Genomic DNA, 24,332 nt, shown 5'->3' on the forward strand with positions numbered 1-24,332 from the left:
ATCCACACCCCTGTTTAGTTCACAGCAGGACACTGAAACAAGGCATGGGCAGAGCATTAGGAAGGGATTGGCAGGAACAATGCTGTCTAAACAGAGAAGTGACTGAGTGGATTACTGGCTGCAATAGGCCTCTCCCCTCTCTGTGGGCCACAAGGCACTTTTTCTCCACCAGTCCCGACACACATACAAAAGCTGGGTGTCATGTGAACATACAATGCCATAGTGAGGATTTGCACAAGCATAACTGAGATCAGAATCTGATCCAGTTTAATAGATTCATGGAAATGTAGGGCTAGAAGGGTCTGAGAGATCATCTAGTCCAGACTGTGTGCTGAGGACCAAGCATACCTGGACCATCCCTGACAGGTGTTTCTCTAACCTCTTCTTTAAAACCTCCAAATGCTGGGGATTCCATGAGCTCCCTAGGTAACCTGGTCAAGCGCTTCGCTATTCTTATAATTAGAAAGTTTCTCCTAATAGCTAACCTACGTCTCTCGTTGCAAGTTTCCCTTTCTGAGTTTCCTGAAGGAGAACAAAGTAGTTCACTAAAATATCCCTCAGCGAATCATGCTTCAGTCAAGATGTTTGATGCATTCCTGATTTTCCAAAGAGCTGGCCTGGCTAACAAAGCACAGAGCGTATTTTTAATAGCTACCTAGCTCCATGCAGCATCAGCCTGGCCTGTCAGTTCTCTGCCAAGGAGTAAATATTTGGTTTCATCACAGCGATAAAACAAATTCCATTTGTCTGTTAAGAATCATCCCTTACTGCCTAGACGGAGCTCAGATTACCTGGCTCCCAAGCAAGTGCAATCAATGGCTGTGCTGGCCCCAGCATGTTGTAATGACAAGAGGATACAGTCAAGACTGTGAGAGCCAGACTAGACTTTCCTTCTTATATCTGATAAATGTGTGTGATTGACTGGAACAGGAAGGGAGATGGCATCCAAAACCAATGAGTGTATTTCTCCCTTGTTTATTATACAAAGAAACAAATGGAAGTAGAATTGGTGCCTTTAGAAGCAACCCTAAAATAAGAAACCAGCATTCCTTCCCCGGGGGAGAAAAACAGATACCTCCCAACTACTTGCGGTGAAGAATGAATATAAATAAACAACCTTTTCAATGTAGGAAAAATACCTTGACAGGTTCCACTCTGAAGTACATTGTATAAAAATAAATCGTACAAGCTGGTGCTTGCAGCTGCTCGCTGCGTTACCTCTTGGAAATAGTTACTCGTCATTTCTACAGAGCCACAGGTGTGTGTGGTGCTTCATAGCATAGGCCTATGCCAAGGATCTGACAACCTAGACAATGTGAGAACCCATACAGCTTTATAAACTGAAACCCCCTGGGGCTAAGGGGAAAGTGCAAAAGAAGGGAGGGCAACCTCGGGACGGGCTTCACCAGTTCCACTCAGCAGATGTGGGCCAATTGCTCTGGATCCAAGAAGGGCTGGCTTTCACCTGGGCCTGAACCCGAACACAATTTGGTAGGTTGCTAAAATCTTATTTGCAATATTGTTACTTCTTCGGTATCCCGCTCTGTAAGCTCCTCTCTCCCCTCTGGCGTGGAGCACCTCTTTCCCTGGCTTTGCACTGCTCCCCATTCCCAGGGTTCATGGAGGTGTTTCTGAGGGGCATGCTCTCCCCTCTCCTCAGGACCTGGTCGGTGCTTACACTGAAGTGAGCAGGCTCAGCCCTGCTCTCTGCCGCAGCGTTTGTAAAGCCAGAGGGACTCTGCTGGTGTCAGTGGGTGAGGCTACACGGGCGTAACAGAGCTCAGGAATTTGCCCAGTGTACTCCCTCTCACGGGGGATGCCTCTGAGTTGCACAGCCCAGGCATAACCAGGGTGGGCTCTGTCTGCTTACCTTCCAGAAGACACCAGCCTCTGCTGTGAGTGAGTCACACCCACTGCGATCTGACAGCTGGGCCAGCACTCCGATCAGGGTCACCTCAATTAGTTCCCCCCAGTAATGGCTGATTGAATAATTAGCTAATCAGGAGAGGTGGGGGAGGTAAGGAACTAATTAGCCCTCAGCTGACCAGCCTGCCTGGAAGGAGGTGTTACAGAGGAAGAGGACAGGGCTAGATGAGCTGGAATGAAGAGTGAGCAAGAGCTGTGCCTTCCTAAACGCCTTTCCTCGGAGGGCCCTAGCAAAGAGGCTGAAAGAAGCAGAGGTTAGAGGTTAAATAAATTGGTTAGTCTCTAAGGTGCCACTAGTACTCCTTTTCTTGTTAGAGCTGTGATGTTTCACTGGATGGGTTTGGAATAAAATGTAGCCTGCCTACAAGAAGGAAGTGGGTCTGAGCAGTTTGCGGGGCCCTGTTGCAGTGGGCCCCAGAGCCCCTCTTACACTCCACTCTGGGAAAGGCTAGTGTAGGCCACATTCTCCACAGGTGTCTGGGGGGCAGCTTCTACTGAAGCCTACTCATTGCAAAAAGGATTTCACCCTTTATCTTTACTGGGCCATTAGCCTCCCTCTCTATTTTGCTATCACCTGTATGCTGGCTGGCCGACCAGATCGTCAGAGGCAGACACCAGATTTCTGTGACTGAGCAACCAAGTGTACACCTGTGAGTGACAATCACTCTGATACAGCTCAGACAAAGACCATCCTGAGGGGTGAGTATCTACAACTGTTGGACCTACCAGCTGCCGCCATGGATTTCCTGGTTCATAGTATAAAACCCAGCTAGAATCAGGAGGAAATTTCCCCTCTGGCTCAGCATTGCACAGTGAGGTGCATTAGAGGATTTTACGCACCCTCTGGGTGAGAGGAATTTGAATAAACGGATAATTGATGTATTCCAGAATGCTGATTCTACGCAGGCAGCCAAACGAGCTGGTATCAACAGCCCTGATAGACTCCCGTTAGCCTGCTTTAAGGACATACGTACAAAATCTAAGGGATCATTAGACTCTGGGTGATGAGCATTAAGTTCCTACACTTGGATGCCTGTGACTACTTTTGAGGTTTATGGGAAAATTGGTTGACACCCAAATGATGCTGAGTTAAAGTAACTGGCATACACAAGCTGAAAGGCCATTCAAGGTCTGTGAAAGATGAGCTTGTAGATTAGTTCCATGATGTTAACAGCGCCGGTGTTGTCTAGCAGTTCAGACAAGAGACTAGCATCTTGCACAACGGGGCCCTAGTCCTGATCAGGGCATCTGGGTTCTCCTGTAGTATGAACCAAAGTGCTGCAGTGTGCTAAGAGAATTGCAATGGTGCTGTTCATGTAAGCAGTGCCCACCAGGGCCTCTCCTGGCCTGCCTGGGCATTGCGCCAGGACCACTGGGCTATATTTTGCAGCCAGTGAACTACTAGCTAGAGGCACAAATAATCCAGACGCTCACACGCGGTGTTAGTGCTTCACTCTCGTGCCCAGGAGAACCGTTTATTGTGTTCACATACAGCATGGCAATGTGGAAAACAATCTTGCATCGCTGGTTTGGTTTCCTGGATGGTGCTAGTAATGGTGACTCAACCGTTCCCCTCATACCCAGAATATTAGGAAACCCTGGCTAGAGATGGTCAGATGTACGGCATGTCTGACAAGGAGCAACCCAACGTTCTGCTACAGTTTGAGTCGTGCCCAGCTGCTTGGCCACATCTCGCCCCCCTAGCCCCCACCATAATGGACTTTTCGGTGAGCTTGTTTCCTTCCTGCTGTCTTTTGGGTTTGATTTGTTTGTTTTGTACAAAAGCACAGTTTGTAAAACCGATCATGTTAATCCACAAGGAATGGCTATTCCCTCCCCTCCCCCCCAATCAACACCCCCGCCACACTCCCACCGATGCACACACATACCCTGCCCCTAAATATCCTGACACTGCAATTCCATGTCACGTGTCCTCCCCCGGCCTGCACACTCTGTTGGGCCTCTGATTGCAATTCCCTTTGTTCGGACATTAATACAAATCACACAATGAAAATAAAAATTGAGCCAGGCTCAAGGGGAAGACACGCTCTGCTGGGCTCTGACTCCAGTCTCTGATGCATTCAACAAAGTCTGACAGAACCTCGACCCTTGGGGGAGCTCCCATCTCACAACTCCAGATCTCAGGCCCCAACAATGACAGGACAAGGAGGAAAAGGAAGAAAGGAAATAACCTACGTGGAGACATTGCTTTTTGTTTAGGTTTTTCCTCCCCCACCGCTCCCCTCAATAGCCTCTGGGGAATATGCCGAATCCTACAGCTCATTTCCCATCTTCCAATGAGATCCTGCTCCGAGGCCAGGTTCGCTGTGAGTATCAGCTTCCTGTTTGGAATGGGGGTGATAGGTTTGGCAGTGGGGGAGGGGGAGGCAAGCTTTCACTGAGAACACAGCAAGTCTGGGATGTCAGTGAAGGCAAGAGAAGCGCCAAAGGAAGCCGGTGAAGCTGGCCTTCTGCATTGTGTTTGTACTCTGAGCTCTCCTTGCCGCGGCGTCAGTCCAACAGCTAAGGCCTGCCGCTGAATCACCTTTCGCAGCACTGCTGGGGGAAGTCACATGGGGTGTCCTTGTCTTCAGCCACGCCCCCCTCCTCCTCCTGGCAGCTGGCCTCATGTCCGCTGGACAGCTCGGCCTCGCAGTCGAGGGACTCATAGATGGTAGGCAGCGTGGTCTGCTGGCTGACGCGCTTGCACAGGCCCACCAGCAAAGGCTGGGGCATGGAGGAGACGTCCACATTGTTGCCAAGGTCTATCCAGGCCAAACACGGGAACTTGTTCAGGTCCTTCATGGTGTCCGTCAGCTCCTTCATGGTGGCTCGGGTCAGCCGGTTGCCGTTGAGGGAGAGGTGAGTGAGTTTGGGCAGTGCCCAGAAGAAGGGCAGGAGCAGGCGTACCATGTCGTCGGTCATCTCAGTAAAGCTCAGGTCCACCGCAGTGAGGTTGTCCCCGTTATTCTGTAGGTAATAGGCCATGCGATGGACATCCCGCATGGTCAGGGGAATCCCCGATAAATCCATGGAGTCCTGGCTCAGCTTCTTCTGCAGGCTGGTCTTCAGGCTAAGGAGAGGGAGCATGTTAGAAATATGGACACAGGGAGGGGAGGGAGCTTGGAAACTGAACCCAAGTAACATTTCCTTGGACAGGACTTCCCTGACTAGATGTCTTGCTCTCATGCATTTCCTCTTGACCAGCCTTAGCCACAGGCTTGCTGGTCCACTGCACAGAGCTCCGTGGGAATGATGGGGTGGGTTTTGGTGGGGGAGGAGGGGCAGGAATATGTCCAATAATCAGGTTCTAAAATGACTTTAATGAACTTCAAATCCTTGCATCTCGGATTCTGATTTACAAAAGCACATTCGCCCTAACTACGGTGAAAACCCTTAACAAATGGACAGGTCTGCACTGCTCTGCGTCTGTGGGTTTGCTGGGTCCCTAATCAAGTGCAGCGGGCTCCCAAGCCTCAGGGCTGTCCTTGGAGTCACCTGCTGTAGAGCAATTTCCCCACCCTAGGGCCCCGATGGCTCTAACTTGGCGCACAGGAGCCGCCCCACTGAAGTCAATGGGACTATTCGCGTGCTTCATAGGCACCTTGCTGAATTGGGGCCAACGAATAAACAAGCCCTTTCTACCCCCACCGCGCTGCAAGCCTGTGCTCAAGGAAGTGGCCAGGGCCTGTGCACACCTTGTTGCAAAGCTTTCAGAGGAAGCAATGGGGATGCAGAGAAATGCAACTTGCAGGAGGCAGGACGGTCACAGTGTTCTTGGAGCTAGCAGGAATCCTTAGGCTGTCGCACCACCTACAGAGCCCTGCTCCATATTCCAGAGCCGATGCTGTTATCCCATGTGCTTCCGTCTATAACAATCCCCCATGAGCAGCTGTATAGAAATGTGCACGAATGGCTACACAACACCTAAAGGGCACACGGGACTCTGGGATGCTCACTGAGGCGTCACAGAAATATGAGCTGGAAAAGGCCTGCCAGGACGCCCCATCCGTCTCCTTGCCCATGAAGAATTAGTCCCTGCTCAACACTTACTCGTCTTTGTCTGGTCTAGGTTTAAGTGACTGTGCACTTCCCTGGGAAACTCTCCCCCACTGAGAAGGCCGAGCGTGGAAAGCTCTGATCTGAAATGTCCAACAGCGGCTGTGCTGACTCAGTAAGAAGTAATAACAATAATTATCATCTTACATTCATGTGGCACCGCTCAGCCTGAAAGATCCCCAAGTGCCTGACACACACATGTGCATGGCCTTGGTTACCTGCTGTGGGACTCCACTGGTTGTGTAGTAGGTTCGCGAAGAGTATGTAGGAGGGTTGACTGTGTGTATACTCCCATCCATCACACAGCCACCCCAGAGGCCTAATACTCCAGGGCCTGACGGTGATTTGTGGAGTCATTTGCACATGTGCAAAGGGAGCGTCAAACCTACCACATCACAACTCTCTGCTTGCTTACCCCAGTGGGGGTATGGAACACCCGCTTCGTACAGGATCAGCGACTGAGGTACAAGGCCGTGAAGAATCAGGAGCACAAATTGAACGGCCCCTTTATGGAAATGCAGCTGCCATTGAACTCGTGGTGGGAATTTAGATGGGCAGTGCATAATCCTCCGTATCGGGGTTTGGCCAGGTCCCTGGGTTAATCCCCCTACTCTTTTGAAAACTGCCAGGTGAGATTTAATACTCCTCCCCCCCCCCCCCCGCCAAGTGGGTGCAACCCTGGTTTTACAGCTCTCCTGAAAGAATCACATTTGTTTAGTCCGTCACTGAAAATGCCATACAATATTGGCAGAGGAAGGCAGAGGATCTTCGCAGGAAGAGGATCTGATCTGGCCTGGGGCTGCTGTGTAAAACCTCAAACACAGACAAGGATGAGGCATTTATTGACGCTCTTTAAATCCTTCAGCCGTGCTGGGCATTTGGTTGGGCAGCAGATTTAAATGTACGCTGATTTGCCTGAACGAGGCTAGGGCCAGGCACACTGTTCCTAGAGCACGGTTCCTAGGCTCAATGGGTTGGATGGGGCGAGGCACCAAGTACACTGGGCTGGACAGAAGTGATAACATGATTGATGGGGTTTGAGTCTCTGGTGTAAATTAGGAGTGGCTCCAGTGGTGTAAAATGGGGGTCAGTGAGGGCAGAAGAAGAGGGTATAATTTAAGACTAGATATTATGTGAGGAGCTCGCACGGGCCAGGCTTCCCCTTCCCCTCTTGTACAGAGTCGTGCAGCAGCCATTCATTACAACCCCGGTGCCTCCCTCGGTGCAAACTGCAGCAATCAGTCACGGATCCCACTCCGCCTGGAGCAGGTGCCTTCTGTCTCGCCCCAGAACAAGCCAAGACCAGAGGAGACCTTAGCAACCAGACAAATTGTCTTCCCAGAATTGATTCTCCAGCCAGGGCTGCTGCTGGCTGAATTCACTTAGCCATCCTCCCTCAGGCCCAGCCCAGTCTCTTCCCCGTCCGAGTGCATTCTCTCGCCCCCAGTGCCTGCCTGTGTCTTTCACAGTGGCGCTGAGCTTCCTTGCTTCAGCCCTCTGGGCTCCCTCTGGATTTCAGAGGCTTCAAAGGTGCGTCCACTCCCTCCCCCCACCCCTTTTTCTGTGCTGGAGTCTCCTTGTTTGCTTTCAACAAGCCTGTTTAGGTTAATGCTGTGGAAGCTGCAGCAAGAAGCTGACACAGCTCTCCCCATACCCGGCTGTTTTAACAGGTGCTTGGCTACACGCCAGGCATGGAGCTCTCTCTCTCCCAGGGCCAGACCTGGAACTCCTCAACCTTGAGGAGCACAGAGTGATCTGCTCACAGGTGTCTCTTCCCTACCTGCTTGAAGGAGTCCTGCCTTGTTCTGAGAGACAATGGAAAAAAGCTGATTTACACCAGTTGGTTCTGGGCTTGGTGCCCGTTTTGCTCATGCACCCTCCCTGGCTGTCATTTTTGGGGAGTAAAATCCTGGCAGAGGGCACTATGCCTGCCTGCTATGGCAGAGGGCGCTTCAGAGCCCAGCCATAGCACTGCATGCACCGCGGGCTTCGCATTGTAATGCCCAGACTGAGCCCGGAATGCTTTTATCCTTGTGCAGCAGAAGAGAAAAATACCAGCTTATTCCCAGAGAAATGGGTCCTCTATTATCTCCCAACTTCTTAGTAAAAATGGCCTGAAAAAGGCAACCCCTGAAAGCTTTTTGTGAGACAGAATAGGTGCATAATCACCACGCTTTCCATTCCCCCAGCACAGTGCTTTGGCAGTGGTAGGCCAGGTCTTCCGCTGGCGTCGATTGACCGAGCTCTAGTGAAGTCACTATGCCCATTTGCACCAGCGGAGGATCTGCCCCATTAATAGAGAGATGGAGCACACGCTTGTGATCTCTGCAGCAGGCTGGGTGTGAAAGAATTTGCCCTCCCCCCCCTTCCCCAGCTGTGGAGCGGCTCCCTGGGGGGCAAAGACTGCTGGAACTGTGCACCAGTGCACCTATTGGCCACCCCGCTCCCCCAGCAATCCCTCCCCTGTGCCTAGGCCTGGCATGGCCTCCCAAAATCTTGCAGAGAAAAGTCACACTCTCCTGAGCAAGGAACACAGGCAAGAATGATCAGCCCCCTGGGCAGGAGAAATCAAAATGCCTTCTGCCTTCAGTGGCAGAGTGGGCCTAGGCAGGCGATAGTGACATGCCTGCCAGTCTGACAAGCACCATCCAAGCCACTGGGCCATTAAATGTCTCTTCTCCATTGTGAGTGGCCTGGCTCTCCCCATGACCCCATTCAGAACACTGGCAAAGCCCATCCCACAATCCTGGACCCTTCTCCCTGGGGTCTCTCTCCTTGACTCCTTCTTCCCGCTCCCTGGGAAGGCCCAAACCTGCTCCCACTGAAATCAGCGGCGGTTCTGCCATGGCTTCAAGTGGAGCAGGCCCTTCATATTGTTCCATTAATGGGGGCTGCTGGTCAAAAGCCACCTCCCACCCTACAACCTCTGTATTGGGCACTGGTGCGACCGCTGCTGGAATACTGTGTCCAGGTGTGGTGCCCACGCTTCAAGGATGCTGATAAACTGGAGAGGGTTCAGAGAAGGGGGGGATATGATAGAGGTATATAAAATCATGAGTGGTGTGGAGAAAGTGAATAATTACTTTCCCATAATATACTTGTTCCCATAATATAAGAATTAGGGGCCACCAAATGAAATTAATGGGTAGCAGGTTTAAAACAAATAAAAAGTTCTTCTTCACTCAGCGCACAGTCAACCTGTGGAACTCCTTGCCTGAGGAGGTTGTGAAGGCTAGGACTATAACAGGGTTTAAAAGAGAACTAGATAATTCATGGAGGTTAAGTCCATTAATGGCTATTAGCCAGGATGGGTAAGGACTGGTGTCCCTAGCCTCTGTTTGTCAGAGGGTGGAGATGGATGGCAAGAGAGAGATCACTAGATCATTACTTGTTAGGTTCACTCCCTCTGTGGCACCTGGCATTGGCCACTGTTGGCAGACAGGCTACTGGGCTGGATGGACCTTTGGTCTGACCCAGTATGGCCGTTCTTATGTTCTTAAGAGCCAGGAGAATGATTATCACTACAAGGCAGGTTTTCTAATCTTTTAGAGTCAAGGAGTTCGATCAATTTAGTTTAACAAACAGAAGGTTGAGGGGTGACTTGACTACAGTCTGTAAGTACCTACAAGGGGAACAAATATTTAATAATGGGCTCTTCAGTCTAGCAGAGAAAAGTCTAACACCCTCCAGTGGTTGGAAGTTGAAGCTAGACAAATTCAGCTTGGAAATAAGGTATAAATTTTTAATGGTGAGCATAATTCACCAGTGGAGCAATTTTCCAATGGTCATGGTGGACTCTCCATCACTGACCATTTTAAAATCAAGATTGGATGTTCTTCTAAGAGATCTGCTCTAGGAATGATTGTGGGATAGTTCTCTGGCCTGTGTTCTACAGGGTGTCAGACTAGGTGATCGCAATGGTCCCTTCTGGCTTTAGACTCTATGAATCTAAAACTATCCCACCCACAAGATGACTGGTGCTGAGCTCGCTCTTCAGCTTGCGTTTCCCAGATGTCTCCCTGGGCCCTGCGTCCCCCGCAGCACTGCAAACCGGGCTGTTTGAAACTCATGTCGCCCCCAGGCACCTGCCTTGATTCCTTAGGAACCCAGGAAACCACAGGACCAAGCGTAAGCATCCTCCCTACAATGTATGTCACCTTCCCCTCGGACAGGAAAACAGGGCACGCTGGCCAATAGGGGACGAAGCAGCACGCTGGGCGTGCTGGCTCCTGGGCATCGACACACTCTGGGGGAGGCAGCTACTCGCGGTGGAAAGAGTGCTACAAGAGACAGGCTTCAGCCCATCTGCATTCCCCCTGCCTCCCCCTGCTTTTCTCCTGGATAACAAACAGCCTCTCTGCACACTGTCTCAGTCAGCGCTATGGCTTCCTGGAAACTGGTGCTGAACGAATGCAGGAAGCTTCGCAGCTGTAGATGAAAGAATCAGCCAACAAGTAATTAAGTCTTGTCTACCAGGAATTTGCAGATCCCTGCCTCTGGGACCCGGCCCACTTCCCCTCAGCCTCTTGACGCTTTGGGTCTATGAGGATGGCTTGGCTCGTGTCCATCAGCGCCGATTCCCACCACTGGCCCTGCTCAACTCTCCCCTCTCTTGTCAGCTGCACACATCGTGCAATGCCGCAGCAGCTCAGCCGCACTTTGTCACAATGCGAGGATTACAGAGACTCCCTTTCCCACAGCCGCGAGGGACGCTTGGCTTTTCTCAGGCAGCACTAACGCCCAGGCTCAGAAGGGCTTGTTTCCTTGGCTGGCGGGTGGAGGGCTGCCCTGGTAGCTTGCCAGAAGCCTGAGGCTCACCCCGGTTCCGTATAAACTGGAGCACGCTGCAACCTGAGAGGTGGCCAGCAGAGAAGGCAGGCCCCAGCACGCAATGTTTCAACCCACCTGACCTGTGTTGGGGACACCTGCGTTTCTGCTAAGGGAGGGGTCTGCACAGGATTTCATGTGGCTCCCTAACTGACGCCCGCACGGGCTGCATTGCTGAGTGACATGGGCCATGCCCATCCCTCCTCAGCTTTCCCAGCTGGACGGAGACTGTGTCTGAAGCCAGGTCTAACCACACACCCCACCTCCAAATCCATAAGCTGCCTGGGCTTCCCAATCCCTTTGTCCTGCTGAGCCAGTCCCGACTCCCGGCGCAGCCCCTGCCAGCTGTGATTTCAGCTGCCAGCGGCACCCGCTGCACGCCAGCCCTGCCTGTCTCCCTGGCTAATTACCAGCCTGCTCCCTTTTTGCCTTTTATGCGTTTGTCCCCCTGCATCCACAGCGTCAACATTTCACAATATTTCCCTGTGCTGCTGCTTCCCGTCAGCACACAGCCCGCCCTTGGTAACGGGAGCCACCGCCCTAGCTAATTAGCTGAGAATCGCTTGGTTTTGGCCGCTCCTCTCCACGCCGAGCCCAACCAAAGACTCATTTGAACTAGTCCTCTGATTCCAGGCATGGTTCAGGGAAGGGACTGGGCTCTCTTCAGTCTCCTCGTTAGCATAATCTGCCTCCCTGGGTTCCCAGGCGCTGCCCCAGGGGCAGTTCGGTAGCTGCACAGGCCAGGCACCAAAAGGATATGAAAATGAGCAGCGCGCACCCAAATGCAGCCCCACGGGCTGGCATAAGCTCCTCTCCCGTGCTTGGGCACTGGTTTCCCCTGCTTGCTATCGGGGTGCGAGAAGAGGCAGCATTTAGCCCTCACCATCCACCTGGGCCCCATTTCCCGCCCAACCTGATTCAACAAATCATTACCTTCCAGCTGCTCTACCTGGCCCTGGGGAGAGCCGTGCCATCCTGGCCGCAGGATGGGGGTGAGGATCACAAAGGTGGACTTCTGCCCTACCTTTCCGCCCCGCATCGCTCCTTTGGTACTGCCTGCGGCGTGGCAGTAGCCAATGATCCAGCCTTGAATCTTTCCCCCTTGGCCCTCCCTGGCTTTTCTCTGCTCTCGCCGACTGAGAGAGGTGTGATCTGTGAGCCAGGACCATTCCTCCTCCTGGCTCTGCCACCGACTCTCTCTGTGACCTAGGGCAATTCACTTCCCCATATTGTCCAAGTCTCCCCAGGGAGATAATGACACCTACCGCACAAGGACGCTGCATGGATCCTTGGTCACATAAGAGCTTTGAAGATGCAATTCCCTGACTGATTCCCATTCCCTCTTCCGCTCCCCCCCCACCCCCTTTAGCAACTGACCCTCCGGCTACTCCCCCTCTCTCTTTGCATTCTTGGCAATTTTTGAGACTTGTCTTTGTCTATTGATCCCTGCCAGGGTATTTTGTCAGGAGCACAATGAACATGGCCTGCCACTAGCCACAGCCCCTCTCAAGCCGCCCAGTAAATGCTTTCCTCCCTGGTGCATTTTGTGCAAGACTCTAGTGATCCTGGGTGTCAGTGTTCACAGGTGGGATTCCCCAAGCCTTGTGTCCTAGTCACAGGGGGCAGCTGGAATTTGGGACTCTTCTGTGCTTTAAGGAGGAGGGACAACACCTGCCCTTCAGCAGCAAATGCTACCTCTTCCCATCAGCCCCTCTCCACCTTGCTTTGGGCTGGCTGACATCCGGGCCCATGGGACACAAAGTATGTGGAGGAATAAGCCCAGGGGGCTGGGCATCAGGAAGGCCTGTATTCCCGTCCTGACTCTGCCACCGAATGGCTGGGTGGCTTTGGAAAACTGACTTCAATTCTCTGCCTCGGTTTCCCCATCTATAAAAGAGGGATACTGATCATTCTTTTCCCTGCTGCAGAGGGATGTAGTGAGGATGCTTTAGTTAATATTCACATAGCACTGTGTAAGTGTTACAAATTATTCTGATCTGCCAGAACTGTCATCCAGGGCACGGAGTGATGCTCTTGGAAAAAAACAAAGATCTGAAGCCCCTATGAGCTGTTTTCTTGCCTCCCCTCTCCAGAATCTCTCTCTCTCTCTTTCTAAAGGTTTCAGAGTAGCAGCCGTGTTAGTCTGTATTCTCAAAAAGAAAAGGAGGACTTGTGGCACCTTAGAGACTAACCCATTTATTTGAGCATAAGCTTTCGTGAGCTATACAGCTCACTTCATCCGATGAAGGGAGCTGTAGCTCACGAAAGCTTTTGCTCAGATAAATGGGTCAGTCTCTAAGGTGCCACAAGTCCTCCTTTTCTCTTTCTAAAGGGCCTCTAATACTGCAGCATCTGGGCACTGCGGAATGATTACAGAGAAACAGTGAGTTGTATCCAGAAGGGACAGTCAATTCTCCTTCCGACGCTGGTTTAGCAGAAGTGATTCAGCATGAAGACTCCTCTAGCGGGTGCTCAAGGTACCGTAACCAAGAGGAAGGAGCCAGGCTGCATTTTCAAATACTGATGCACTGCGCAGTTGTGCACACGCAAAGGCAAATAACCACATCTGCAAAAATGCACCTGCACTCGCAGAACCAGAAAGTGTGTGTGCAAATACCCGTGTGTCCACAATTACCCATTCTGCAACTGCACAGTCTTACTGGCTTGCACCACTCCCTGCCTTGTCACTTGCTTATTTTATGGATTAACTTAGTCCTTCGCATTCATGAAAGCAAGATACAGCCAGAACCATCCAGAGCTGGGAATCAAGCAGGTGGATGCCACACAAGCTTCCCTTGCAGAGCTCTGCCAAGGCAGCTCAATCTTAACTTTCAGCTTCTCTCTTACACTCCTGGGCTCCCATTCAGCTCTGCCCAGGCACAGCAGGCTGCGGTTCCTGCAACGTGCGGCCAGTGCAGTTCTCCCCTGAGCAGTAGCACCTTGGCTGTTGGAGCTGCACGGGGGGAAGCACTGGAATATCCATGCAGGGGGCTGTCGCAGTCCCACACCCCTCCTAACCCAGACTGCACGGTGCTTCTAAATGGATGAAGCCTTGAAACCTCTGAAAACAGTAATTAATAATGTGAGAAAATTCCACATCTGTCAAACTGCTCTCTCAGGGGCGCTCTTATCACCCAACATCCCCCAGGACGGATTTCACGGTCCGTGACGCGTGTTTCATGGCTGTGAATTTGGTAGGACCCTACTCCTGGCGACAGCTCATGTTTGAACGGCTGAGCGTGCTTTATGTCACAACATGGGGCTCCTAGGGGAGTCAAGGGGAGCTTTGCCTTTGACTTCACCGGCAGCAGGATTGGGTCCTTAAGGAAGATCAAGTCCAGACTGAGAAACTTAAAGCTCTGACTCTCCTTGAATGACGGAGGCACTTTACTAACATAGTGTGTTAGCATAAGTATTTCACTGGGTTTTACAATGGCATGCTTTATAGCCTGGGTAACGTCTCACTGTTCCCGCGAGGTCGAAGTCTGATCCATACAAAGGAGGATTAAACACTCCCAGCCTTGCTGTACTGAAATGTGTCTAAACAGGAATGGATTAGGAAAATTATTTCCCCATTACCTTTGGATTTCCTGGGTAGTTCAGTGTGTGATTTACTGGGCAGTGTGGAGATCCATTGATACAGGGTTTGAGGAAATCCACTGATACAGTGTTTGAGGACAGGACTGTACCTGGTTCCATTCTGACCCACTGGTTTTCTCCTGGAGATGAAAGGCTGGTGCGTGGACCCCCTGGAATGTGGCAACCTCCATTTCATTTCCCCTCCCCCCCACATAACTACATTTCCATAACAGCCCAAACATAATGAATACCTGGCAGATGCTCCCAGTTCTCTCCCTGGCAGGGCTTGTTAATTATCTTCCAGACCCACCTGACATGCTGCCAGAAAACGGAAATCACATTTCAAAAGAGAACAGGGGCGTTCTACATCTGCTCCATGATAACCAGCAGCCAAAGAGGGCAGGGGATGGGGAAGGCAAGAGGAGGGCTCATCCCTGAATGTGGCTGCCCTTCCCTGATCTTTCCCAGCTGCCCTGGGATCTGCCTTTGAACTTGATTCAATAGAAGCTGACACTTCCCCCATTTTGTTCAGTGCAGCCAGATGGTAGGAAGGGCCGATGGCTGCAGAGAGGCAGATTCTGCACTGCTTTGCATGCTGGGCAGAGTGGGTGAAAACGCTGCCAGCCACGGGAGGGAGGGAGCGGAGCATTAGGTAGGGTTTTACACGCACTCTGCACAGCTGGAGATGACCAGGCACTGGGGAACCAGACCCAAGGTCTGAAAGGGAAGTGGGTATTTCTAAGTCTCCTGCTCCTGGCAGTGTCTGTTTTGCTGCAGTAACCTCGGACCCCAGCTCCAGGGGAGCCTGCTGGCACAGTCTGCAAACTGGTTTCTATCCAGCTTCAATGCCAGTTTAAACACCTGAAGTAAAAGATCCCTGTTTGAGAGTCGGTCAGTTGTTCCATGCCTCTTGGTACAGGGTGGATTGGCCCAGGGGCTGGAGAGCCTGGAGCTAAGTCAGCCCTGATTACAGGATGAGCCCCACCTGAGAGGAATCAGGTGCGTGTGGTATACAAGGAACAGGAAGTTGCAGTGAAGGGGGGAGCTCAGGAAGCTGTGGCAGAGTCTGTAGGGTGTGAGGAAAGCTCTGCAGGCAGGCATGGAGGCCTGTGAGAAGGAAGAAAAACAAACCTTGGGTGGTGTGGACTTGTGAATGGATTTTGGCTTGGGGTTTTATTTGCATTTTATTTGAGATTAATAAGCCTGGTCCCCAAAGAGGGGTATCTCTCAACCAAGAAAAAACTGGAAGTTTATTTGAGGGGGGGGGGGGAAATAGGTGTTTATTTGAACAACCCAAGAGGGGAAACTGAGGCAGGCTGCCTCTCATGTGGCCCTAAGACATGAGGGGATGCATAGGAGGCAACCAGCCTAGTTAAAACTTGTGTAACCAGCAGGATCCTCCAGGGCCCCTCCCATCAAGGAGAGAAACCGAAGGTGTGGGACAAGTCGGATGGAAGAAGTCCTTTGTTGGCAGACCCGAGCAGGAACAGAAGGCACAGTGAGCCATGCAGCAGAAGGTACAGGGGGTGGGGTTTGGGGCCCAGATGCCTGGGAGGGCAGGGACCTGGACTAAGGGTCCACCCAAATGTTGTAGAGGTGGAAAGACAGAGCCCATTAAGAGGGCCTGCCCCTTGAATATTGAGGTCTGTGGGGAGGGAGAAGCCCTGCAGACCGAGAGATTCAAAGAGAGGAACAGTCTGTGTGTTTGCAGAAGTGTGTTGGCCCTGGCTGCTGGAGGTGCTGGCCACAGCAATCCCCACTGTGAATGAGCAGAGGAAGGAAACAAAGCCCCAGTTGGCCGTTGGGGAAAGTGACCAAATGTGGGGGTGGGCACAGAATGGCAGAGTTGTATTGGTGTTCGGGAGAGGGGGCCAAAGTGGACATTCCAGCCAGGGCAGCACCTCTTCCAATGAAACTGTGGATCCAATAAAAAGGATTTTTAAGGGGTCTGTAAACTCTGGGGTCTTAGCCTATGGCTGGAGACTTGCCAATACAGTACCTATATTTAAGAAGAAGAGGGGAGGGAAGTGATCTAGGAAACTACAGGCCTGTTTGTTCCAAGACCTTGCATACAACTGAGGTCAAACTAACTGTGAAAGAGCAAGTAGTTAAGGACATAGAGGTAAAGAGTAATTGGGATAAAATACAACATGGTTTTGCCAAAGGTAGATCGTGCCAAACCAAGCTGGTCTTTCTCTTGAGAAGATTTACTGCATTTCTAGACAAAGGAAATGCAGTAATCTAATTTACCTGGATTTCTGTAAGGCATTTAATACAGTTCCACGTGGGATATTATTAGTTAAATGAGAGAAGATGGGGGATTAATATGAGACTTGAAAGATGGGTAAGGAACAGGTTAAAGGGAGACTACAGTGGGTCATATTGAAAGGTGACTGTCAGGTTGGAGGGAGGTCACTAGTGGAGTTCCTCAAGGATCGGTGTTGGGACCAATCTTATTTAACACTTTCATTAGTGACCTTGACACACACAATGTATGCGCTAATAAAATGTACGGATGACACACAGTTGGGAGGTATTGCCGATATGGAAGAGGACCAGAACATCATGCATGAAGATTTAGATGACCTTCAAATGGGATGAAATTTAATAGTACTAAGTGTAAGGTCCTGCATTTAGAGACTAACAACAAGAATTTTTGCTATAAGCTGTGGACGTATCAGTTGGAAACAACAGAGGCGAGGAGAAAGGCCGGGGTATTGGTCAGTCACAGGATGACCATGAGCCGCCAATGTGATGCATTAGCCTGTTTCATGGCTGCAATCCTAGGATGCATCAGGCAAGATGTTTCCAGTAAAAATAGGGAAGTGTTATCAATTATACAAGACACTGGTGAGACCTCATCTGGAATACTGTGTGTAATTCTGATCTTCCAGTTTGAATTCATCCTTCTTAGACATGGAACAGGTGCAGAGAAGGGCTACTAGAATGATCAGAAGAATGGAGAACGTATCTTACTAGAGGGGACTCAAAGAGCTTGGCTTGTTTATCCTAACCAAATAAAGGCTAAGGGGAGATATGATTGCACTCTATAAACACATCAGAGGGATAAACACCAGGGAGGGAGAGGAGTTATTTAAGTTAAGGGCCAATGCTGGCACATGAACAAATGGATATAAACTGGCCATCAATATGTGTTTAAGCTTGAAATTAGATGAAGGTATTTTAATCATCAGAGGAGTGAAGTTCTGATATAGCCTTCCAAAGGGAGATGTGGGGACAAAAAAATTAACTTATTTCAAGACTGAGCTTCATAAGTTCATGGAGTGGGTGGTATGATGAGATTGGCTATAATGGCATATGGCCCATCTGTGACTACTATGAGCAAATTATCTCCATTGGCTAGAGATGGCACACTAGATGCAGAGGGCTCTGAGTTGCTTTCCCAGGTGTTTGGCTGGTGGGGGGCCTCCCACAAAGTCAGGGTCTAACTGATAACCATATTTTGGGTTATGAAGGAATTTTCCCTTAGGTCAGAGTGGCAGAGACCTGGCGGGTGGGCGTTACCCTCCTCTACATCATGGAGCATGGGTCACTTGCTAGTGTGAACTGGAGTAAATGGTGGATTCTCTGTAACTTGAAGTCTTTTAAATCAAGATATGAGAACTTCAGTAACTCAGCTGGAGATTATGGGTCTATGACAGGAGTGGGTGGGTGAGGTTCTGTGGCTGTGCTGTGCAGGAGGTCAGACTAGATAATTGTGATGGTCCCTTCTGGCCTTAAAGTCTGAGTCTGTGCAATGCAGCGCTGGCAGGATGGGCTAGAGAAAGTCTGACCTCTCCGGCAGAGAAGCCAGCAGAAATTGGCTACATTGGAAGAAGCCAGGGAGCTGGCCCTGAGGGAAAAAAAGCAAACTTGAAGGAGAGCTAGAGGGTTTGCAGATAGAAAACAGCCTGTCAAGCTACGAAGGCCTCTGTAATTTAGGGAAGAAAAGAAGAAAAATTCCCTCAAGTAGAAGTTGCCCTAGGGTGGGCAAGGTTTTCACTGTGGGGTGGGGTATGTAGCAGGGTGGCTTACTCCATGGGCTAGAGAGCATGGAGCTAAGCCAGCCCCGATTACAGGATGAGCCCCACCTGAGGGGAATCGGGTGATTCCAGTATCAAAGGAGCAGGAAGTTGCAGTGATGGGGACGGGGTTGCGCTGAGGCTCAGGAAGCTGTGACGAGTCTCCAGGGAGGGAGGTCTGGGAGGCCGAAGAGAAATCTTGAGTTGTGTGCACTTCTGAATGGACTTTGTTTGGGGGTTCAGAGTTATTTTCAGTGTATTTTGTATTAATAAGCCCAGGAGGGGTGTATTTTGCCTAAGGGGGGAAAAAAATGAAGTGAAATTTATTTGAGTAATCTGGAGGGGAAACTGAAGAAGGCTGCCTGTAGTGTGACCTTACGCCACCAGGGGGCACTCAAGCGGCAGCTGGCCAAGTTACACTTGCGTAACACCTCCTAGCTATGCCTGATTGCAAGGTAGCGCTGCCCATTTCGGACTTACATACATTTCCCTCCATCATACACAATCTAGCTGTTGTCTCATTGCTTATTCCTGTGTGTTACTGACCACAGAAGTGCTGCAGCTGGAAATGGAGGCTGTGGAAAACTTCAAGGCCTGCAGCTGTGTTTGGGCTTGGATCCTCCAGGTGACCATGCCTCTTGGGAGATTTTAAAACCCTGTTTACAGCTGTTGTTCTTCTGATCTCAAGCCAGGGATCAGTACCTGCAGGCTTGTACATGATCCATTGCCCCAGCTCTCTCTCCTTCCTGTGCTGTGATGCTGTATCAGATGGGATGGTGCATTTCCCAGTTATAATCCTTGCAGAATTCCAGCAGAGCCGAATTAAGCGCTGATGTTGGAGTCTAACAAGGAAACGGCTTCACTGTGTCTCAAAACTGGGGCTCAGGGGAAGTTTCACACTGATGTGCAGAACCAGGCCAGACACACCAGGTTTCAGATTCCTCTCCAAAGTTGTTTGTTTTGTTTTTTTTGCACTGGAATCAGGCTGGTCTGCCCCTCTATAGTCCCCTCCAACTACTCCACCTGACCCATAACAGCCCCCCTTGGCAGCTTCACTGACCTTTAGGTCTCTTCAGGGTAATGGCAGTGGCCTGCTACTCAGAGGTGGTTTGGGGAGACAGCAAGCCTCCTCCCTCCCCCCTCTTCAGGTGGTTCCCCAATTCCAGGGTCATGCATATACCTTCTGTAGCCCTTCAGTGTAGACACTCACTACAGTGCCAAGAGGGGTTCTTCCATTTGCATAGGTAATCTACCTCCCTGAGAGGCTGTAGCTAGGCTGACAGAAGAATTCTTCCATCAGCCTAGCCCTGTCTACACTGGGGGTTAGGTTGGCAGAAGTACATCTTATGGGTGTGGATCTTTCCCAAGTTGAGGTCAACTTAGCCCTGTCCTTTGACTAATGCTGAGGTCACTTCCTGCCATGTGAATGTGGCTGAAGCCAGCCCAATCTCTCTTTATTTATTTCTGTCTTTTCCTCAGCATCCCGAATGATTGATGTCAGGGCATCAAGCATGGCTCTGGCAACAGGGTGAGCAGTGAAGTGGTGGATTCTTTAAAGTCTGGAGACAAACCTTATCGGTAAAAAGAAAAGGAGTACTTGTGGCACCTTAGAGACTAACAAATTTATTAGAGCATAAGCTTTCGTGAGCTACAGCTCACTTCATCGGATGCATACAGTGGAAAATATAGTGGGGAGATTTTATATACTGTGACAGGGCAAGGCCAGATGGCTATAGAAAAGTAGTGGGAGATAGATATATTAGCTCCAGGCTAAACAAATCCCTGGTACCAGGTTAAGTGAAATGGAAGCTGCTCCAGGTCAATTAAGACACCTGGGGCCAATTAAACCCTTTCCAGAAGGCAGGGAGAATGCTAGGTTCATTGGGACACCTGAACCCAATCAGGGGCTGGTTGAAACTAGTTAAAAGCCTCCCAGTCAGTCAGGTGGGTGTGCATGTCAGGAGCTGTGGGAGGAAGTTGTGCTGTTGGAGATATAGTACACACCATATCAGGCACAAGGAAGGAGGCCCTGAGGTAAGGGTGAAGTGGAGCTTGAGGAAGTGAGGGCTGCTGTGGGGGAAGTAGCCCAGGAAATTGTACATGTCATGTTTCTAAAAGGTCAGCTACCATAGCGGATACTATTAAGGTCCCTGGGCTGGAGCCCGGAGTAGAGGGTGGGCCCAGGCTCCCCCTTCCCCCACCTTTGCCCCCTGATTAATCATTGAGACTGGGAGACAACAGAGACTGTGCAAGGAAGGATAACTTCTCCTCACCTCCCTTGCTGGCTTATGACGAAAATGGCTCAGTAGACTGTGACCCTTGTCTCTAGAGAAAGAAGGGTTACGTGGAGGGTCACAGTGAGCCTCTGAGGCTAGCGAAATCCACCAGGAAACGTGGGACCCACGGAGGCAAGGACAGAGCATTGTCACAATACACAGAGAACATGAAACAATGGGTGTTAACAAGAGTGATTACAGTCTGTATGGTAACACCCATTGTTTCATGTTCTCTGTGTATATAAAATCTCCCCACTGTATTTTCCACTGTATGCATCCGATGAAGTGAGCTGTAGCTCACAAAAGCTTAAGCTCTAATAAATTTGTTAGTCTCTAAGGTGCCACAAGTACTCCTTTTATTTTTATGGATATAGACTAACACGGCTGCTACTCTGAAACCTTATTGGGTTAGGAAAGCTCGCACGAGCCTCGAGATGTTACTAGGATAAGGAGCCTTTTACTGTGAAGCTGCTGGTTTAAAACCTGCCTGGGACAGCTGTAGCTAGAAGTTATTGCTGGCTGACGGCTTTTTGGTGGCCCATGTGAAACGAGTTTGGTGGTGTTAGTCCCCTTACCCAAGTGTAAGTGTCCACAGCATGTCAGACACCTATTCCCTGGCATCAGTGCATAGATACCAACGGGAGCAGACACCTTTTAGAAATACTTGAGAGAGATCACAAAAGTCCACTACCAAAAATGGCATTACCTGGCTACCCTGTCTCAGCAGAGCACTAGAAGGTGGTTTTGGAAAGTCATGTGCCCTCTCTTCCTTGACGCCGTCCCAACAGGGTGCCATGGTTACTCCCTGGCCGACTGTGTAAATCGGGAGTAACTTAACTGAAATGAATCGAGTTGCAGAGGAGTAAAGCTGCTGTAACCAAGATCAGAATTCGGTGCAGCAGGTGGAAGCTTGCAGCCAGCTATTCCTGAGCTGCAGTGCCGTGGAGGATGTCAGTCCCCAGGGCTGCCCGTCTCGCACCTTACACCAACACCGAATTCATGCAAAGTTACATGAACTTTCCTTCACATCCCCCCTGTCCATCACGCCCCCCCCCCCGCCCCGCCCCGTCCTGGAAGCACTGTCTGCATTGCAGGAACTCAAGAGTTGTTGGCTGGAATTCACCCTGGGCGGCTCTGAGAACTTTAAGGCCTAGGGGGCCGTAAAGAAATAACAAACGAAGGCTGCAAGGTCGTCCTAAATTGGCCATGAACAATTTGGCTGAGGTACCTTTAAGAGATCGAAATCAAATGAAGCATTCGGTTGCCACTCAAGTGTTTTGAATGTGGCTTTTCTCTTGACTTGTGAGGGTGCAGACAGGGCTGGGCTAGCGCACACCATGGCAGTGAACACAAGCCTCTCCCAGCTGGCTGTGTCTGAGGTGACTGAGCAGATCCCCTCCTAGCCACCCCTTCCCTTTCCCAGCCGAGTTGCTCACCATGCTTGGGACTTCCTGCGGGGCATGCCATGCCTACGCCACGTGGAGTGAGGGCTCAAGTGGTAAATCAGCTGCCTGCAGATCCTGTCCGCGGACTTCCAGGGGTCGTATTCCTGGAAACAAAGGCACAGCTCAGCCTCCTGCCACGTGACTCTGGCCCATCCTGGGAACGCTCCTGGGCCACCGGGAGAAGGTGGAACCTCTAGAGAGCCTCGGAGAGGACAGATGGGATGGGGAGGAATGAGACCCACGGGGAGATGGGATGGAGACAGGAACAAGAGAGGGGGGTAAAGGCAAAGATGGGGCAGTGGACTGGGGTGATAGGAGGTGAGGTGATGGGCAGGGGAAAGGGAGTTGGAAACGGAAGAGTGAAAGGAGGAATGTAAAAGGGGGAAGCAAAGGGAAAAGGAAAGAGCACAAGTGACAGGAACTCCAGAGCTGGGAATGGGGCTTAGGAAAGGGAATACCCCCGCCCCACCCTCAAATCTGGAGGGAAGGCTTGTGGCTCCTCCCCTCAGGTCAGGCTTGAGACCACCTGGGAAAAAAACCAGTGTAACCTCTCTGCAGTGCCTCAGGGGTGCCTATGGTTCCCTGCAGCACGTGGCCTGGGGGAGCAGGGCTGGGAGTCACCTTCTTGTCAAGGGGCTTCCTGCCCAGAAGGGGTGATCTGTTTTTAATACTCTGCTAGGTAGTTCCTGCTTTGGCTTTGGCTGTGGAGTGGGGGTGGGTATTTATATTTTAACCCCTGGGCGTGCTCTGGGATGGGAGTGTTTGTTGGATTTTGCCCTCTTCAGACTGGGAGGGAAACATAGCAACCTAACGACAGCTCTATACACGAAGCCTTCTCATTTTCCATGGATGGCAAGGAATATCTGCACCTTCAAACACCCCACAGGTTAGAAGATCTGGAACTGAACAGCTCCGGAATCCAGCTAGTTGCCCACTCCCAGGTCTTCCTGCATCACTGGCTTGTTCCACCCCCCCCCCCCACCCCCTTTACCATTGCACCTGAAAACGTGCAAAAATGTACACAAAGTTCAGGCTAAAGACTTACTAGGAGATAGAAAATCCCATTCCCCAGGCACGTAGCCCTCCAAGGGTCTCCATTTCAAACGTGCCACGGCATGCAACATTACTCACACCAGAAAAACAGCATAGGCTATTGGCTACACAATATAGTTAAAACTATAAATGTGCAAGCTCAGTCTCCATTTACAGAATCCCCCAACCGCTTAGGATCAACCTGTTTCAGGGCAACGAACTGAGCTATATATAAACATATTCTTCCACTCCACCACCCGCTGAGAGACCCTACAGAGGTGTGATGTCACTGAATGGGCAGTGGGAATGAAACTCTTTGCAATCAGCAAATTGCAGCCAACAGCATGTTTCTGTGGCGGAGAAGAGCAAAGGGGAGATGTTCAGGCCAGGGGGATGGAAAATGGTTTTCCGACTAAATGGAAACATTCACCAGAGAAATTCCCTTTTCACTGAAAATTTGGAGACTTTAGAGAAGAGCCAAAAAACACTTTCCATTTTTTGGCTGTCAAAAATGGAAATAACATGGGTTTTCCCTGTTGCCAAAATTAGGGAAACTTTTTTTTTCAGGTTTTGGTTGCCCAAAATACCCACAATTTTTGTGTTTTGGATCTTCTGTGAAAACATGAGAAATTTCAAAGAAAACTCTTTTCCTGACCTGTTCCAGGGAATATAACTTGGGGCCGGGGTGGGGAAAGCCATTAGCCAAGCTCCCCTGTGGACACACTTTCAAAATGTAACTCTTCTTGAAGTGTTTTCTTTTCATATAAGAAGCCGCCCTAGAGCACAGTCTCACATTAAGCCCGTTGTGATGGGATGAGCCATTCTGAGACTTGAGCAGCGTGTGGAGAGGGATTCTTAGCAAGGGCTTTTTAGAATGAAATCTGTGAAGAACCCCTGCCCAAGACGGTCCATCCCTACAGGCTGCGTGCTCCAGGGGCAGGGATTGCTTATGATCTCTGTGAGTACTGGATACCAGAAGTGGAACTCCATGGTGATTAGATTGTAAGGCCCAAATTTGTAAAGGCATGTGGATTTTTCTCTGCTCAGTGTTTGCAAGGCGCAAATGACATAGATGGCTAACTCCCCTTTTGAGAAGTGAGTCAGGTGCTTAAAAGTCGATGGGACGTAGGCTTCTGTGAGACATAGGCTTGGTCTACACTACCAAC

At 50.5% G+C, this 24,332-nt stretch overlaps 1 protein-coding gene across 1 annotated transcript in view; it reads right to left on the minus strand.

The window, feature by feature from the left end:
- Positions 1-3,372: 3,372 nt before the first annotated feature.
- Positions 3,373-24,332, minus strand: part of LRRC75B (leucine rich repeat containing 75B) — a 34,482-nt gene continuing 13,522 nt past the window's right edge. Inside the window, exons 3-4 of the mRNA XM_007063775.4 lie at positions 22,126-22,238; positions 3,373-4,999 (exon numbers count right to left, since the gene is read on the minus strand). Of these exons, the coding sequence (XP_007063837.2) occupies positions 4,468-4,999; positions 22,126-22,238 (645 nt within the window). The 3' untranslated portion in view covers positions 3,373-4,467. The remainder of the gene's footprint in view (positions 5,000-22,125; positions 22,239-24,332) is intronic.

Source organism: Chelonia mydas, chromosome 15, assembly GCF_015237465.2.
Source record: "Chelonia mydas isolate rCheMyd1 chromosome 15, rCheMyd1.pri.v2, whole genome shotgun sequence".
NCBI classification, from domain to species: domain Eukaryota; kingdom Metazoa; phylum Chordata; order Testudines; family Cheloniidae; genus Chelonia; species Chelonia mydas.